The sequence below is a fragment of the Acomys russatus genome, chromosome 14, assembly GCF_903995435.1.
Source record: "Acomys russatus chromosome 14, mAcoRus1.1, whole genome shotgun sequence".
In the NCBI taxonomy this organism is placed as follows: domain Eukaryota; kingdom Metazoa; phylum Chordata; class Mammalia; order Rodentia; family Muridae; genus Acomys; species Acomys russatus.
Window position 1 is genome coordinate 36297318 of NC_067150.1, and position 17927 is coordinate 36315244.

The 17927-nt window shown below is 53.5% G+C and overlaps 1 protein-coding gene across 14 annotated transcripts in view; it reads right to left on the reverse strand.

The window, feature by feature from the left end:
• The window catches only part of Phldb1 (pleckstrin homology like domain family B member 1), a 52225-nt gene that overhangs the window by 5657 nt on the left and 28641 nt on the right, over positions 1 to 17927 (reverse strand). For 4 of the 14 annotated variants that reach the window (XM_051156306.1, XM_051156305.1, XM_051156303.1 and 1 more), the window contains 14 exons: positions 17490 to 17618; positions 16958 to 17113; positions 13512 to 13622; positions 13244 to 13333; positions 12555 to 12698; positions 10728 to 10898; positions 10167 to 10307; positions 8593 to 8733; positions 8379 to 8481; positions 6980 to 7274; positions 6773 to 6896; positions 4062 to 4208; positions 1618 to 1734; positions 1281 to 1383 (listed from right to left, as the gene is read on the reverse strand). In XM_051156306.1, the coding sequence (XP_051012263.1) occupies positions 1281 to 1383; positions 1618 to 1734; positions 4062 to 4208; positions 6773 to 6896; positions 6980 to 7274; positions 8379 to 8481; positions 8593 to 8733; positions 10167 to 10307; positions 10728 to 10898; positions 12555 to 12698; positions 13244 to 13333; positions 13512 to 13622; positions 16958 to 17113; positions 17490 to 17618 (1972 nt within the window). Of the gene's footprint in view, positions 1 to 1280; positions 1384 to 1617; positions 1735 to 4061; positions 4209 to 6772; positions 6897 to 6979; positions 7275 to 7822; positions 7937 to 8378; positions 8482 to 8592; positions 8734 to 10166; positions 10308 to 10727; positions 10899 to 12554; positions 12699 to 13243; positions 13334 to 13511; positions 13623 to 16957; positions 17114 to 17489; positions 17619 to 17927 lie in introns of those variants that run through there. The other 10 variants (XM_051156304.1, XM_051156308.1, XM_051156309.1 and 7 more) reach the window with 10 other exon arrangements.

Sequence of the window (17927 nt, forward strand, 5' to 3'; positions counted from 1 at the left end):
CATAAATTCCTCAAGTGCTTGATGAACAGGACCTGAATTGGCTCTGACTATTCCTCAAAGGCCTCACAGCCTAACCTTTCTCCTGGACATAGCTGGATGCACCTCAGCCTAAACGTGTCTGAAGTGGAGCTCTACTTCCCAGCTGACAAGGTCCTTTTACAGTCCCAGCCTAGCTCCAGCCAGTCCTCTGCCTTTCCACATGCAGGACTCACAGTGATTGGGGAAGGCTTCTCAAGTGGGTAAAAATTAAGAGGGGCAAGGGATGCTGGGTGGTGGTGGCGCACACCTTTAATCCCAGCACTCGGGAGGCAGATCGCTGTGAGTTCAAGGCCAGCCTGCTCTACAAAGCAAGTCCAGGACAGCCAAGGCTACACACACACACACACACAAAACCCTGTCTTAAAAAAAAAAAAAAAGAGGAGCAAGCGAGCCACTGGGTCTGGGCATTCCCTTTTCCTGGCTCTTGGTAGGAGTTCTTCCCCCGGCTTTGCAGGTGGCGGGGCTGAGTAACTGGTAGACACTGGGGTACATGTTACTTCCCAACTGAGGCACTTAAGGTCAAGGAGAAGCCCCTCAAAGCTCTCTCATCTCGGCCAATATGGCCAGCAATGTCCCAGAAAGAAGTACTGTAAAGCAAAGCCAACCGGCCCGCGATGCACAGCGACGTTGTGCACAGGACTGCTGATCATTGCTCAGTCTAGCCTTTGCTGACTGGAAGGCCACACGGCTCCTCATGCTCCAAGCAGGAAAGCCCAAAGGTGTTCCGTGGATGGGAGTCCAGGCCAGAGACTGGGTGAGGAAGAGAGAGAGCAGGGCAAATATGACCCTGGTCCCTGGACTGTCCCAAGAGTCCTTGAAACTGTCTAAGCGATTACCTCGAAGTCTCTGAGGGAGACCAAGGGGCAGTTCGCAGTCCAGATATTGCACCCTGTCAGCAAACTCAAGCATTCCATTTACTTTTAACTCTCTGCTTAGTAGCTCCCTTCCTGACTGTCTGTGCCAAGGGAGAAAGCATGGCCACTTGGCTGTCACCAGAGCCTAAAACAGGAACTGGAGTTTATCGGATGCTCAGCAACACTACAGAGCGAATGAGTAAATGGCAGAACGAATGAATGAACGAATGTGACCCAGGTACACTCTACATTTTCAGAGGCGGGAAGCCAAAGCCCATCAGAGCTTCTGGCCCTCTACTTGGAAACCTGGCCTACCTCTAGCAGACAGGCTAACTCAGTTGTTGGAGCCCAGGCGGTCCCTGCCCTGACTGGCCCAAGGGAACTCACCCACATAATAGGAAAGGGTGCGCTTCAGCCGATCAAAGACAAACCAGCGCTTCTTCCACGATTTAATCTTGCCGCCCATCTTGATCAAGTACCCACGGCAGACCTGATGGGGAACAACAGTGAGGACGTAGCCAAATATGGAGTGCCTGAGGCTGTCTCTCCAAACTGCTCCTTTACTGTGTGTCATCCCCCAGGCAGCACACAAGGTGCTGGGACAGTCCTGCCGATGTTGGGACACACTGGGGCCACATTCCAAGGCGCCCCCCACCCCCATGAGGTGCTTCCAACTATGAGCGCCACCCCACACCCCTATCCCCAAGCCGCGCCGGTGTGGTACCTTGCTGCTAAGCACCACATGCAGGCAGGTGTCCACCCCGTGGCCTGATGACTCTATGTGGGTCTTCAAGTCAAAGTCCTCCTTCCGGTTGGGCAGATAGCGGGTCAGAGGTCGCGCCTGGGGAGAAGGGGCGCAGGCAGCAGTTATTTCTGTTTTTTCCCTCATTCCCTTGTTCTTGTTCCGCTGCCTCAGTCCTAACCCTGACACAACCTCACACCAAGCCCTCTTGACTCCTGCAGGTGTCGCGGGCTTCACAGCACCTGGGACCACAGTGGAGACCTAGCATGCCTGTGCGGACTTATCTAAGCCCGGGCAAGACACTGATCAGCTCCTTGCCTCTGTTCTCTCACATATGACCAAGATGTGCAGCCATTGCTGTCCTCTTGCCCCTCCTCTCCCTCCTGACAGAATGAACAAGAGGCCAGATGTGAGCATGTCCTGGAAAAAACACGGCGGGTGGGAGGTCTGCCCTCTAGGGGTGGGATACATTTTGGCAGATGAGCACCTTCCCCCACAGTCTCAAGGCCCTGGGTTCTATCCTCACGATCAAAAGACAGAGCTGGCAAGATGGCCCAGTGGGTACAGGAGCCTGCTGCCAAGCCGGGTGTCCCGAGTTTGATTCCTGGGACCCACGTGGTAGGAGACAATCTCACAAGTTGTTCACTCCCCACAAACATACACTAAATACATAATATAATTAAAAGAGGTAAGAGAGGTAGGGGAACCTCCCCTTTTGTTTGTTTGTTTGTTTTTCAAGACAGGGTTTATCCGTGTAGCCCTGGCTGTCCTGGGCTTGCTTTGTAGATCCACGGAGATCCACCAGCCTCTGGCTCCTGAGTGCTGGGATTACAGATATGCGCCATCTCATCTCTCTCTCTCTCTCTAAATGATATATTTATTATTATGTATACAGTGTTCTGCTTGCATGTACACCTGTACACTAGAAGAGGGCACCAGATGCCAGTATAGATGGCTGTGAGCCACCATGTGGTTGCTGGGAATTGAACTCAGGACCTCTGGGAGAGCAGACAGTGCTCTTAACCTTTGAGCCTTCTCTCCAGCCAGGAACCTCTCTTTTTAAAAGATAAATAAATGGGGTTGGAGAGATGGCTCAGAGGTTAAGAGCACCACCTGCTCTTCCAAAGGTCCTGAGTTCAGATCCCAGCAACCACATGGTGGCTCACAACCATCTGTAATGTGATCTGATGCCCTCTTCTGGCCTGCAGGTGTACATGCAGGTAGAACATTGTATACATAACAATAAATCAGTAAATCTTTAAAAAAAATTTTTAAAAAAAAGATAAATAAATGAGTAAGACAGAGATCTGCTCAGCGACTCTGTTTGGGTTATATTCTTCTAATTTACTTATACTTAACACAAAGACTACAAATTAGACAAACACTGAGGTCTGCCCTGTCTCCGTTACTAAGGAGAACTGTCCACTAACTGGAATATTTTTCTACTCTTGCTTTTCTAGAGCAACTCTGAAATGTCAACTAACCTTACAATGTCACAGATTACTTAAACACAAAATGGCTTGGCCCCGCTGCTCCCTCTCCTACCAGGGTCTAGCCTCAAAGATGGAGGCTGGAGAAGAGAGTCTTGAGGGGCTCAGGGGATGGAAATAGAAACGGACTGAGGCTTCTGATAAAGATCAGACCTCTGGAGCTCCTGATGGGTTTTTCTTTTCCTTCCTTAATTTGCTTTAATTTTTTGTATATACACCTGCTGTGTATAGGTGATTCACACAGTGCATGCCCACAAAGGCCAGAAGGGGGCAGTAGGATCCCCTACAACTAGACTTACAGCTGGTAGTGAGCCACTGTGTCGTTTGCTAAGAACTAAAGCTGGCTCCTCTGCGAGACTAGTAAATGCACCTAACAACTGAGCCATTTCTCCAGCTCTACTGGTGGTTTCTTTCCTTATTGAGACAGGGTTTCTCTGTGTAGCCTTGGCTGTCCTGAACTCCCTTTGTTGACCAGGCTGGCCACGAACTCAATGTGATCCACCTGCCTCTGCCTCTCAAGTACTGGGATTAAAGGTGCGGGCCACCACGCCTGGCTCTTTTTAATTGTTTTGTTTTGTTTTTGAGACAGGGTTTCACTGTGTGTGTGTGTCTCTCTCTCTCCATATATTCTATAGTGTTTGTCTAGAGGTGTTTTTCTTCAGACTCTTACCTGACTCCCAAGATATATAGGTGGCCTGCCACAGCTTCAAATCCATCCCACCCACCCCAACACACACACACCACACACACACCACCACCACCACCACGACCCCAACAAACCCTGTGGGCCTGTTTTTTGCAGCCAAGGAGTCCCAGGTAGAGTTCTGTCTGTGCTCAGTCCCCAGCAATGTTTCCTGGAGGAGAAGCTTGATAGCCCAGCAGAGGGGCCTGGTTCATTCCTTCAGCCAGCCGCTGCCTGATCTCCCACCCACTTACCTGGGAGAACTGTTTCTCGCGAAGCTTGACTTCCTTCTCCACTAGCTGCTGCCTCCGGGCACTCTCACTCTGCAGCCGCCTCTCCACTTGCTCCCGCCTGCGCCGTTCCTCCTCCAGGGCCTGCCTCCGGAGCTCCATCTCCCGCTCCTGTCCACGAAGCCAGGGGTCAGTGCCCTCAAGCCTGGCCAGAGCTGCAGAGGCACCGACCCTGGACAATAGCCTGGCTGAGCAAGCAAGTCCTCCAAGGCCTCCCTCTCTGGAGTTGTGTCCCCTCTCTGTGGGCTGCAACCTCACAAAACCCCTTATGCTTCTGAAGCCTGAGCTACCTCATCAGACAAATGGACTTCAGCTGGGCGTGGTGGCATACGCCTTTAATCCCAGCACCTGGGAGGCAGAGGCAGGTGGATTGCTGTGAGTTTGAGGCCAGCCGGGTCTACAAAGTGAGTCCAGGACAGCCAAGGCTATACAGAGAAACCTGTCTCAAAAAACAAAATGAAACAAACAAACAAACAAACAAACAAAAAGCAGGCAATGAAGTGGGTCTTGTTATGATTTTCTTTTATTGAGACAGGGTCTCATGTAACTCTGGTTGGCCTAGAACTCTCTGTGTAGACCAGGCTGGCTTCGAACTCACAGGTCTACCCACCTCTTCCCTCCAAGTGTTGGGATTAAATGTGTGCACCACCACACCTGGTTTTAACTTTTAAAAAAGTTGTATTTTTGTTTATGTGTGTGTGTGTATGTATGTGTGTGTGCGCGTGTGCCATGTATATCCACAAAGGCTAAAAGAGGGTCCCGGGTGCCCTGAGATAGCAGCAAGCCCTTTTAATTGTGGAACCCTCTCTCCAGCCTCAGGCACTTATAACAGTATCTGAATTCCTACAGCATGCGCTGTTTAGCCATTGTTCTTGACAGCTGGTACATGCAGTCCTTTCCTAATCCCTGATATAATAAGGTTCCTTAAGACTCCACAAGAAGCCAGGCATGGTGGCGCACGCCATTAATCCCAGCACTCGGAAGGCAGAGGCAGGCGGATCGCTGTGAGTTCAAGGCCAGCCTGGTCTACAAAGGTCCTGAGTTCAATTCCCAGGAACCACATGGTGGCTCACCACCATCTATAATGAGATCTGGTGCCCTCTTCTGGCCTGCAAATGTACATGTAGTGTAGGCAAAAACACTGTATACTTAAATAAATAAATCTTAAAAAAAAAAAAAAAAAAAAAAAAAAAAAAGACTGACAGAATTTTTATTGTTATTTGTTTGGTGGTTGGTTCTTGACTGTTTGAGACAGGGTTTCTTTGCATAGGCCTGGCTGTCCTGGAATTCGCTATGTAAACCAGGCTGGCCTCAAAGTCACAGAAATGTGCCTGCTTCTGCCCTCCAAGTGCTAGAATCAAAGCTGTGAACCACCATACCTGGCCGATACAGATTTTTTTTTCTCCCTGAGACAGGGTTTCTCTATATAACAGCTCTGGCTGTCCAGGGCGCATGCGCCGGCTCTCTCTAATTTTAAATTTTATTTATTTATTTTATGTATATGAATGTTCTAGCTGCATGTACACCTGCAGGCCAGAAGAGGGCACCAGATCTCATTATAGATGGGTGTGTGCCGCCATGTGGTTGCTGGGAATTGAACTCAGGACCTCTGGAAGAGCAGCCAGCCCTACCCAGATCTAGCCAATGGTCAGAACATTCTCCACAGTTGAGTAGAGAGTGGGATATGACTTTCTCACTCTGGTGCCTCACATTTGACCATGTCCCCTGGAAGGGGAGACCTGGTGGCACTCAGAGGAAGGACAGCAGGTTACCAAGAAGAGACTTGATACCCTATGAGCATATACAGGGGGAGGTAATCCCCCTCAGGAACAGTCATAAGGGAGGGGAATAAGGGGAAAATGGGAGGGAGGGAAGAATGGGAGGATACAAGGGATGGGATAACCATTGAGATGTAACAAGAATAAATTAAAAAAAAAAAAAAAAAAAAAAGAGCAGCCAGTGCTCATAACCACTGAGTTATCTTTCCAGCCTGGTGGGCTCTCTTTGTAGACCAGGCTGGCCTCGAACTCAGAGCTCCGCTTGCCTCTGGCTCTCTGAGTGCTGGGATTACAGATGCACATCACCACACCCGGCTGGTTTTTGTTTTTTAAAAAAGGCATTGCTTGACCTAAGAAGTCTGAGGCCATCCAGACCTCTGTTTCAGGAAGGAAGAAAGAGGGGAGGGAGGAAGGAGGAAATGCGGTGATGGAACAGCTTCTACAGGCCCTTTCTTTCACTTGCCACCCAAGCACTGATTTCCTCTACCTATCTGTGTTCAGGATAAACCTAGATCCCTCTTTTTTTGAGCATTAGCCACCCCTAGGTCCCCACAGCCAACACTTCTGCCCTGGCTTAGATATTTGCTTTTTTCCCCCCCTGTCCTCTATCTCAAGCCTTCACTTTGTTTTCTTAAGTATCCCTAAGGAGAAAGTCCTCCTCCTTAGGTTCCCACAAGGTCTACAGAATGGGGCACAAGACTGGCACTCTCCTATAGGAAACCCATGGTTAGGCGAGGTGACAGCTGCCCTGTGTTCCACAGGGCTGGGGTGCTGTAGCCTGCCTGAGCCTCCCATGCCACTTTGAGAAATGCTGACTTTCACTGTATAGTTAATGCGGGTGGAAGGGCTTGGGGTACAGCACAGGCACTGGAAGGCGGAGGGCAGCTCCGTGCTCACCACCTGCTGCCTCCTGGCTCCAGTCAGCCTCACCCTGGACTCCATGAGCCGGCTCTTCTCTGCGTGAGCTTCCTTTAGCATCTTCTCCATTTCCTCAATCTTGCCCATGTCCAGGCCACTGGCACTAGGACGGGAAGGGGAAGAGAGCACACGTCAAGCGAGCTCAGGGTTACGTGGCAGGGGCAGAGGGCTGGAGGTGGGAGGCACCTGGACATGTTGTCGGGAGAGCAGGCCGAGTTGCCCCCTGTTGAGATGCTGGTCTCCATGCTGTCGGAGCTCTCCAGGCTGAGGGTGTCGTAAGCATGTTCGCCCTCCTCCCCACGCTCCCTGCCGGCTGGCAGGTGGTGCAGGATGGAATGGTGCATGAGTGCAGGGAAGCCAGAGGGGCCTGCTGAAAAGGGCGCTGCACCATGCAAGGCATCCCACTGGCACTGAGCCTCCGCTGCAGCTTTCTGCTTTAGCTCAGCCAGCCGCCGCCGCTGTTCCTCGATCACTTGGTGCCCTGTAGGAGAGGGACAGTGGGAGTCACCGTGAGCTCCTCACTCGCCAGGGGAGGGGACGCTGGAGCATCACAGACAGAGACAAAGCCGGGAGAGGCTAACACAGAGCAGCCCCTGCTCCACAGCTTCCTCGCAGTTCCCACAGCCCCAGGCCGTGGCCTCGCCAACTGTGCGGTTGTGCAGACCAGTGTCCACAGTCTGACTTCAGGCCTCTTTCTGTAGCCTGAGCACACACAGGGCACCAGAACTGCCCTAGCTGTGCCCAGGCAGCATGCCAGTCAGCTGTTCAAGCTCTCAACAGAAGCCTGTACAGATGAGCGGGGCACATGCACCCCCACCGTGTCTCCTGGGGAGGAAGGAAGGGAGCTAGTGGGAACCCTTGGATAGTACAGGTCCCCAGCAATGCAGAAGCAAGTGCGGCCAGAGCAGGAGAGAAAGCAAGGAGCCCGGGAAGCACAGCCGAGGGCAACAGGAAGGGAAGCTGGTCAGGCACCCCCAGCTCAGCGAGGCCGGGGGGGGGGGGTATGCCCGCAGGCAGCGGAGCCTGGGCAGAACACACCATGCTAATGTCAGGGCAGGGGCTGCCTGGCCAAAGCAATGTCCTGAACCAATGCTCTACCTGCTGGGTCGTCAGGTGGGAGGGGCTCGGCAGGAGGTAACTCGACTGGTGTTGGGGGGCCAGGGTAGAGGGTACAGAAGAGAGACACAGAGGGGATAAGAGAGAGAGAGAGGCACAGACATGGGCTTTCAAAACAACTGAAACACACAGGCACAGGACTCTCGTCTGAAGAGCCAGTATCTCGGGCTAACATTTCTAAGCCAGCATCACATCCACCCCTGCTGCTTCCAAAGTTGACCCTACTTGGTCAACAACAGCTTCTCCTTATTGGATGGGCCCTCTACGATGTCACAGGTCCTCAGACCCTTCATCCCGGCCCTGGGGTCTTCTGAAAACTCCCAGGTAGATCTTTGTGAGACCATTTCTGCTCTTGTCCTGAGCCCAATGGCAGGAAACAAATCCTGTGAGAGAGCTGAGCATGCGTGAGGTGACAGAGGATCTGTCCAGGGAATGAAGGACGGGCCAGGATGGCATCACAGCCACTTACCCTTCTGCTGCAGGGCCAGCTGGCGCTTGGTCTCAATGTCCTGTAGCGTGGCTGCCAGATTGCGAGGAAGGCTACTGGTGCCATTCTGGGCGAGCAGAGCACTCTGGGGGTTAGGGTGGGGGAGATGTAGGAGCACTAGTATTGGGGTTCAGCAGACCCCACCCCACCCCAACATGCCTATCTCCATTCCCCACCACCACGTATGTCCTCAGACCTTTGGGGATGGACTACGGCCCAGGGTAGCCACGCTGAGCTGGGAAGAGGAGGATGAGGAGCCTGAGGAGGAGGGGAGAGGGCCGCTACGGGTCCGGGGTAGGGGACTGGCCGCCTCACCATCCATCTTAGAACGGTAAACCTGGAGAGGAAAGATACTGCCCAGTGATCCCCCAGCTTCCCCACTGGCTGCCACATCGTGGTACCTAACCCAGCTGAGAATCCAAGGTACCACCCTGGCCCAGGGCCTCCCAGACCTTCTTGTCTCCAGCAGACAACAGGGTTGAGCGCAGTGGCCAAGCCTCCTTTCCAGGCCTTTCCTCCTTGAGCCCATCTCCAGCCCAAGCCTGGATCTGACCCATACAAGAAGTCAGTGTCAGCTGGGCAGAGCCATGTAGGAGACTAAGTGGAGGCCAGGCTCCTGTTCCTAGCTCTGCCAGTAACAGACTGTGTGGCCTTGGGCCACATACGTCCCCACCCTGCACTTGGGCATTCTACTCTGTAAAGGAAAGTGCAGAGAGCTACCCTAAGTAAGCAGCCACCAAACTCTCGTGGCGCTGACATGCGTCCGATCTGCTCGAGATCGAGAGCTCTGAGTCTCCACACTGCTTCTAAGCTGAGTGGCTTGGCTGAGACTCTTTTATTTTCCTCCATTGCCTCAGCCTTCGATCTGTGCACTGAGCGCTAGCACCATCTACCTCAAAAGCCTGTGGTGGGGAGTCAAGGTATCAAAATTTGTGGAAGTCTCCAGTCAGCTGGGCATCCAGCAGAAGTAGCACACGTGTTTACATGAACCAAAATCCTCCCCAAGGGACTAGAGGATGTTCGCTGAGGTCACAGCCTCAGAGGTACAGCCCCTCCACTGAAGACCTAAGTTTGAAGGTGGAACTATAAGCCCTAAGGCCCATTAGTGGAGCAAAGTTTGGTGGAAGACCACACGAGTACCCTTTCCTCCCTTAGTTGGCAGACTGCTGGACACTCAGATATGATGGTGGTCACACAGGTCACTGTTACTTCAGAGAACCTGCACTCTTTTCTGCCTCCAAGTTACCCCTGGGAAGATGGGGAGAACAAAATGCCAGCAGCTTCCCTAGGTCACACCAGTCCTAACTGCAACAGGACCACGGGCATGTCAAGCCCCTAGTCTGAGTGAGCAACTCTGGAGAAAACTCCCTCCCCACTGGTCAGTCTTTTTTTGTTTTTGTTTTGTTTTTTGAGACAGGGTTTCTCTGTGTAGCCTTGGCTGTCCTGGACTCACTTTATAGACCAGGCTGGCCTTGAACTCACATGGAGCCACCTACCTCTGCCTCCCAAATGCTGGGATTAAAGCTGTGTGCCACCATGCCCCGGACCGGTCAGTCAATCTTGACCCCCTTGGACTGAGGTGGTGGCCCATTCCCACCCCAGACACACAAAGCACTAGAATGGTCAGATGGCTGCCCAAGAAAAGACCTTTGTTTCCCCCTCTGGGCCCAGAGGAGCCTCCTTGCCCTGCTGGGCTAACCGCATGACCCTAGGTATGCATTGTGCCTAAAGGATTGGCAGCAGGTGCTCAGAGCAGGCAGTGAAGGTTACCTGCAGCTGACGAGAAGCTTTGACAGGCAGAGGTGGGGGAGAGGAGCGAGGGGAGGCTGCAGCAAGGCCAGTCCCCAGCCCGGCCATCAGCTCTTGGTACCACTGCTCTAAGTCTACAGCAGGGAGCAGCAGCTTCTCCATCTGGAGGGGTGGGGTGGGGGTTGGGGGGGGGGGACAGGGAGGGAGAGGAAGGGCCAAGACAGGAGGGGTAGAGATAGGAGGAAGAGAAAGAAGACGAGGAAGGGAAGGCAAAGGGAGGCCATGTCAGGGGAAATGGGAAGGGAGGGAGAAAGGAGCGGGAGAGAGCGTGAGGAGAAGGAAGAGAAAAACAGTGAGACAACAATTGCACTAAGTGTGCTAAGAGCAAAGAGAAAACAGTCAGGGCACAAGTTCCAGAGTACAGACTTGAGCTACACCAGCAGCCAGGCAGCCAGCACCTGCAGGCATCAAGCACAGCCCTAGGCCCTCAACTAGCTTAGAACACAGAGGCCAGGGAGCAGGGGCAACACAGTCACAGCAGCCGTGAAAACGGGGGGTGGCAAGGACACACAGGCCACCAACCTTAGATGAAGGCATGATGGAAGTGAAGGAAGAGGAGGGCGGCATGGGAGGAAGGCGGGTGATGGGAACCAGATCCTGGGTGGCAGAAGCCCAGGAAGGCGGGCCTGGCGAAGGGGTGGGGGGCATGGGCGAGGCGCCCCACATCGCTTTTAGCTGCTCAAGTGTCACGTACTTGGGAGAAGGACAGCCATGGGAGGGAATATAAAAGGTTAATGGGAGTAGAACCCAAGAGATGAGCCCTGACCACTGGGGAGGGGAAGGGTCAGAGCACAGAGGGAGACCAAACCCTAGGAGAGAGAGAGCATTCTCTCACCAGGATTCTCTCCTTGGAGATCAGGAGGCCGGGTTTATCCCTCCCAGACCATGAGGTGCTGAGGAGAGCTCCCAAAGTCCCATGGAAGAAAATGAACCACGTTCAACCTCCAATGATGCCAAGTGAAGAACCTGTTTGCCTCTGGCCCCCACTCAGGCTGAGAGGCAACTGACGTCCTTGGGCATAGGTAGGCACACTCTGTGGCTGATACCTTGCTGTCAGGCAGGGACTGGGGGAGCCTGTTGGGGCAGGTAGCAGACACATAGGGGTCCAAGCAAGAGAACAGCCGGAGAACCTGAGCCAGGCTCACATACTCCCAGGGTGCCCAGCGTGGGAGACAGAGAAGACATAAAGAGTTTCAACCGAGTATTCGACACCCCACACTCCATGCCAGGCTAGAGTCATCACTTCATGTCGATGCAGAATCCAGAGAGGGGGAGGGTTACTCAGTAGCCAACTATGGCCACAGTGGCTGTGAAGAAAGTGGGCTTGCAAGGGGCAGGCAGGGGGGCTGCAGAGACGGCTCAGAGGTTAAGAGCACTGACTGCTCTTCCAGAGGTCCTGAGCTCAATCCCCAGCAACCACATGATGGCTCACAACCATCTATAATGAGATCTGGTGCCCTCTTCTGGCCACAGGTGTACATGCAGGCAGAGCACTATATACATTAATAATAAATAAGCAAATCTTTAAAAAAAAGAAACAAAACAAAACAAAACAAAAAACCAAAGAAATAGTGGCTGCCCCAGGAGACCCAACATAACCATCTGTAAATTGACCCCAGAGAAGGCCCTTCCAAAAGCCCAATGAAAAGTAGAATCTAGATCCCAGAGCCCTTCTGCCTCTATCACACTGGGCATCCCCGATTGGGCACACACAGGCAGCATTAAGCACTAGTCACCGTGTCCCCTGAGGTCCCCAGGGGACGACCATCAGAGCAGGAGCAGGAGTAGTGGAGAGGCCTAAGCAAGACAAGCTCTGAGAAACAGGTCTGGCCTTAGCAGACAGCAGCTTCTGTCCCAGCATAAAAACGGGCCCACTGGTCATGGAAAGATGTCAGCCCACTTCCCTAGAGGTCGGAGCACAGGGTCTATGGTTCTCCATCACCTGTCCTTAAGCCCTGAGGTTGTGTGGGTGCTGGTTATCCACATGGAGCGTCACCAAAGCGAAGATCCGTAGGCTGCCTAGTCAGGGTGCCCAATTTAGCCCCAGAGACAGACTAGACTGTCTTCTCGGCTCAAGGAAAAAGGACGCCGGGCCAGAGTGGAGCATGTTGGGAACACTAGAGAATGGCATGCAGATTATATGCAAATTAAAATGCAAATCAGTGCGATTATTTTGCCAGGGCTGCCTAGGCACTCTGCAAATGACATGATGATACCCTCCGCATAACCTCTCAAAGGATAAGCCACGTGCCCTTCAGCCCTCCCTGGGAAGAACTGGAGGCAGGAGTGTGGCGGGCGGGCAGGCAGGCAGGCAGCGGGCAAAGCAGAGCACGCAGTCAACTGGGTTACCTCTTGTGCTTTGGGACAGAGCTGAGTGGAAGCAGGAGGGGTTAAGGAAACAGAGGAGGGCCCGGCCTGAGAAGACCTTGGGGACAGGCCCAGAGCCGTGGTCTCCAGCCCCATCTCTGAGGACTCGGAGATGAGGAGCTGAGCCTATAAGAGGACACAAGGTGAGAGGTGCCCCATCCTAATGCTCAGCTCATCTACCCTGGCCCAGACCTAAAGTGTGTGGACAGTGACACAGAGAAGAAGAAAGGTCAGGCAACCAACACGTCCTGACTGGACTTTCCACACCAGACGTAAAGATTTGGGGGAAGAACCATTCAGTTCAAGGCCCACTGCTAAGCTGAAAGCCCTAGCTCCAGACTGATGCCCAGGTGTTCCAAGGTAAGGCGCTCTAGACCCCGTATCCTCTTCAAGGTAGGGCCACCCAGTCATGTACCTTACTAAATTCTGAGCTCTCCATCACCCCACCTAGGCCCCTGGGTCTCTCACATATACTCAGCCACCCAAAAGGGTGAGGTTCCAAAGGCAACTAAAAGGCTGCTGGCCGTGGAGGGCTAAAGGCCAGCCCCCAGGGCCTTCCTCTTCAGATCTTTCCAGTTTAGGAGGTGCCCTGTACTCGAAGGTGCCACACCATGCTCTGGAGCCTCTCAGGAGCCACCCCTGAGCCTAGAGCTGGGGGGAGGGGGGTTTACCTCTTTGAGGGTGGAGGTGGTCTTCGGAAAAGGCCTTCCGCCTGTGAGTGAATGATACCTCCTCTCCAGCACAGTCAGCTTCTCCTTCTCCTAGAGCCCAGAACAGCAGGGTCAGAGACATGGCGGGGTCAGAGACAAAGGAGCGGGAGTGAGGAAGGAACCCGGTGAGGGTCCACACCCCTACTCTCGCACTGGCAATCCCACCCTGACTTTCTGTTCTCACCTCCCCTTACCCACTCCCAGCCCCTCAGGCCCCAAGGCTGACTACCTTTTGCAGTAGCTGCAGGGCGGCATTTTTGTCGCGGGCCAGACGCTCTGACTCCTGTACTGCTTGGGCCCGGATCTGCCCAGCCTGACTGTCCAGTACAGCTAGGCGCTCCTGAGGAAACGGGATGAGATCAGGCCCTAGAGGGACATAACTCAGGCCACAGCCTGTCTGATTCTTCTGTCCAGAGACCCAGGACGCTGTGAAGGTAACTGCCACTCTCTCCTGCTTGGCCTTAACTCACCCCAGGAGAATTCTGGCCAACAAGGCCAGTTCTTTTCTCTTGTTCCTCCCTCCCTCCCTTACCCAGTGGCCCCAGTGTCATCAGGCCTCATGAAACCAATCCCCTAGTCTCTATTTCCTAACCCCATAGCCAATGGCTCCCAAAACTTGGTGACATTGCACAGTTAGGCCCCCCCTGCACCCCCAGTGCCCCTGCCCATCCCCCTCTGCCATCACTGGAATCCAGGCTCTCTTCTTCCTGCCGGGCTTTGCCGGCTTTCTCACAATCTTTAGATCTACTCTACATATCCACAAGTCTTCCTAAAATAAACTTTGAACCTTATTTGCATATCTGAATTTCCTAACCATCCTAAAAAATAATTCCATTATTATTTGGGTTTTTTTTTTTTTTTTTTTTGGCTTGGTCTTGGTTCTTCAGTCTTCCTATATAATCCAAACTGGCTTTAAGGTCACAGTTCAGTCTAGGCTTGCTTTAACATACTCTGTAGCCCAGGCTGGCCTTAAACTGACTTTGGAGTCTAGGCAAGCCTTGAACTCATGGCAATCCTCTTGCCTCAGGCTCCTGAGTTCTAAAATCACCATGCCCCACTTTTCCTTTGGTTTTGAGAAGAGGTCTCACGCTCCTTGGCCTGGGCTTGAACTCCTGGGCTCAAGCACTCTTCTTGCCTTTTCACCAGAGAAACTGGGACACATCCTTAGAACCGAGTGGGGACCACAGCACTGGCTCTTCAGTAACTTAAAGAACTCAGCATTCAAGGGCTGCAGAGATGGCTGAGGGGCTAAGCGCACTGGCCGCTCTTCCAGACGACCTAGACTCAGTTCCCAGCACCCGGACAGCAGCTTACAACTTCCTCTAACTCCAGTCCCAGGGGACCCAAAACACATGTGGTGTGTACAGACACACACGTGGGCAAAACACCCGTTCAGATAAAATAAACATGAAAACAAAACAGAACAAACAAACAAGACCGCAACGAGGCCAGATTACCCATCTCCTCAAAACCTTTCAGTGGCTCTTCACACACACACACTCCTTGCCCAGCATTACGGTGCCCTGCCTGCTTGTCCATCCATGTACTCTAAGCTGGGACACTGTAGACTTCCTAGTACTCATCTGTCACTTTCGGCCCAGGAGCGCCATCCTGGTCTTTTCCACTATTCCGAGGCTCCTCCTCCAAGGCCAGGCTGGGTACCACCACCTCCTCCTCCTCCCCAAAGCCTTCTTTGCCTGCCATTCCATTTCCGTGCTCCTGCCCAGGCATTCACGTTAGTCTATATCCACCCACCTTTGCCTTACTGTGATCTGTGACTGTGTCTCCACCATTGCCCCGCCCTTTCTGTAAGACCAGGTGCAAGACCAGTGTCATTTCTGTCCCCACAACCCCAAGGGGGCTTAGCACAGTACCTGGCTCAACGATCATGTGCTAAAAGAAAATAAAAATATTTTTAGGGGAAAAGATAAGAGCTAGGCAAAAATATATTGGATTAATCTCAGGTAGTGTTCAACCATCACTCTTAGGGAACAGTACACAGGAGGAGGCACGAAGGGAGCTATCCTCAACTTGGGAGTCAACACACACACACACACACACACACACACACACACACACCAACAAAAAACAAACAAACAAACCCGGAAACAGCAGACAGGAATTCTCACAGTGGCAGCCGCCACTTAGTGGGACCGTGGGAAGACTTGGGGGTGCTGTAGAGTGGTTTTATCTGTCACTTCATCTAATCTCATGCAGCAGGGGCCCCTATGCCTCTTCTAGAGATGAGAACACAGCCATTTTAGGAGCTAGGATGGTAGCTAGTGAGACCTCCAGTCCTACTGGAACCAGCTCCCTGGGATTCCAAGGCCAGCTTCCTCAACCACTCTGAACCATAGTGGACAGATAAGTAGTGTTCCAGGGAAGACACAGCCCAAAGGGACTCTGCAGGTACAGGTGCAAGGGCTGGACAAGGCTAGGCCGGCTAATCTGGAGCTGCTGGCCGCATTCTCCGCAGGCAAAGAGGAAGAGCGATGAAGAAATGCCAACCCGGACCACGTGCGGCACAGCAGACCCCGACTCTGACGTTCGTATGCTGGAAGGTTCTGTGCAAACAGCTAGTTCCTGAGTCCCAGTGACCGGCCTATAAGATGAGGCAGTACTCCAAGTACAACATGAGAGGACCCAAGGGATGGTCCTAATAGGGTACCTGCCACGTGAGCCTGGGGAACAGCTTTCTTCTTTCCTGTATCTTATATCAGAGCAATAGGTACATTTAAAAAAACATACTTATTTCCTTTCTTTCACCTACATTTGTGTGTCTGGGTGTATGGCTGTGTACCACGTGTGTACGGGAGCCAGGGAAGGTGAGAAAAGGTGTTGGATCCCCTGGGGACTATAGGAACCTAATGTGGGTCCTCTGGAAGAGCAGCCAGTGCTCTTAACTGCCGAGCCACCTCTCCAGTCCCCAAATAGCTCAGGGAAGGAAACCAGGGGTCTAGATTTATGATATCCGGGGCTCTCTCTTACCAGGATGGCCTGCAAGCCCCCAGCTCACATGCGAACCCCCCCTCCCCAGACCTCACTGTCCTCACCTCCTACACTCACTCTAGCCAGGAAACTGCACATGAGCAAACGGTCTATGGGCCTTTGACATGGGTATCAGTCACAGACTCGGGCATCACGTAGGCCACCTCCCTAACCCTTTCCTGTAACACATGCCCCCTTCCTCTGTCACTGTCCATGGCTGGTCTGGCTGAGCTCTACAGCTGCAGCAAATCAGAACTGACCATCTTCTCACTTTGTAAAGAGTCACCCCTGAGCTGGAGCTAGGCTAGCATCCAGATCTGAGGTCTCTGTGTGTATCCCTGCACACCCTACTGTTCTAGAGGCTGTGGGGAGGGATGGAGATATAGCCCAATGCCAGATAGGTGCTTAGCACACAGGAGGCCCTGGGCCGGCTCTCCAATACCATAAGACAACCAAGGGCACCTCGGCTACAGTCTCGTCCTCCGTCTCTACTCTCCATTCCTGGACAAACCTAGCTATCCTTGCTGAGCCCTGTCCACCATCACACTCTGTTCCGCCTTTGCATATTGCTCGCCTTCACTTTCACTGAGAGTCTTTTTGTGTGGTTAACTTTTGTAAGTCAGGCTGTGATTCTACCCCGGGGTCACTAGCCTCCTCCATCCTGCCCCACGGCAGTATTATGCACACCTTCCTCTTGGTCACGCTGCGCAGCAGCTCAGCCTTGCTCCGCAGCAGTCCCTGGCCGGCCAGCTCCCTCTCCTCCTCCACTCGACTCTCTCGCTCCAGCTGCTGGAACTCCAGGTCCTCAAAGAGCTTTGTCTCAGTCTCTAGAGCATCTGCCTCCTTCAACGACAGCGACATCGCAGTTGGGTGGGGGATACTCTCAAAACCACTCTGGGCCAGGCAGGCCAGGCCACAGAGCCATGAGTTATGGGGGCGGTTGTCGGGGGGGGGGGCGGCGTTGGACCCGGGGAAACTAGGGAAGGACGTGGCCCCACCGCCCAACTCCCTCTGTTCATTTAGCTGAGCCCTTTCCGCCGACACCAAGGTCTGCAGCGCTGATCCCCGCCCAACCTTGCCGGTCCCCTTCCAAGCCACTGCACCGACCCTGGTGTCCGGCAAGTATTGCAGGGGCCAGGCGGTCCTGCCCCACCGCTCTCCTGTCTTCGGTCTGGGCGGTGGCCCACGGGGGCCGGGGGAGGGGGCTGGTGGAACTGACCCTTCTCAGCTGCTCCTGTAACTGTTCCCGCACTGACTCGGGGCAGTTATCGAGCTGCGTCTGGAGCTCGGCGTAGAGCGCCTGGCGGGCCTCCAGGTGCCTCCGTCCCGCGGCCAGCTCCGCCCTCTCCTGGTCGGCGGGAGGGGAGGGAGGCGGGGCACAGGGGAGAGAGAACACACACTCCTCAACTCCGGCCCAGCGAGGGGGGCAGGGGTGGGCACAGGGGTACACCGGGAGTAAGGGGTCAGGGGCAAGCACCGAGACGGAAGAGAGCAGGAGAAGAAGGAGGGCACGTGGGAGGCAAGAGGAAAGGAGCGGAGGTGTAAGACAGGACGCAGGGCAGGGGACGGTGTAACAAAGGCAGAAGTGTGGGGGCAGGGTGGAAATGTTGGTCCCTTTAGAAATGTTTAGGCGGGTCCTAAGACTGGACCTTTCATT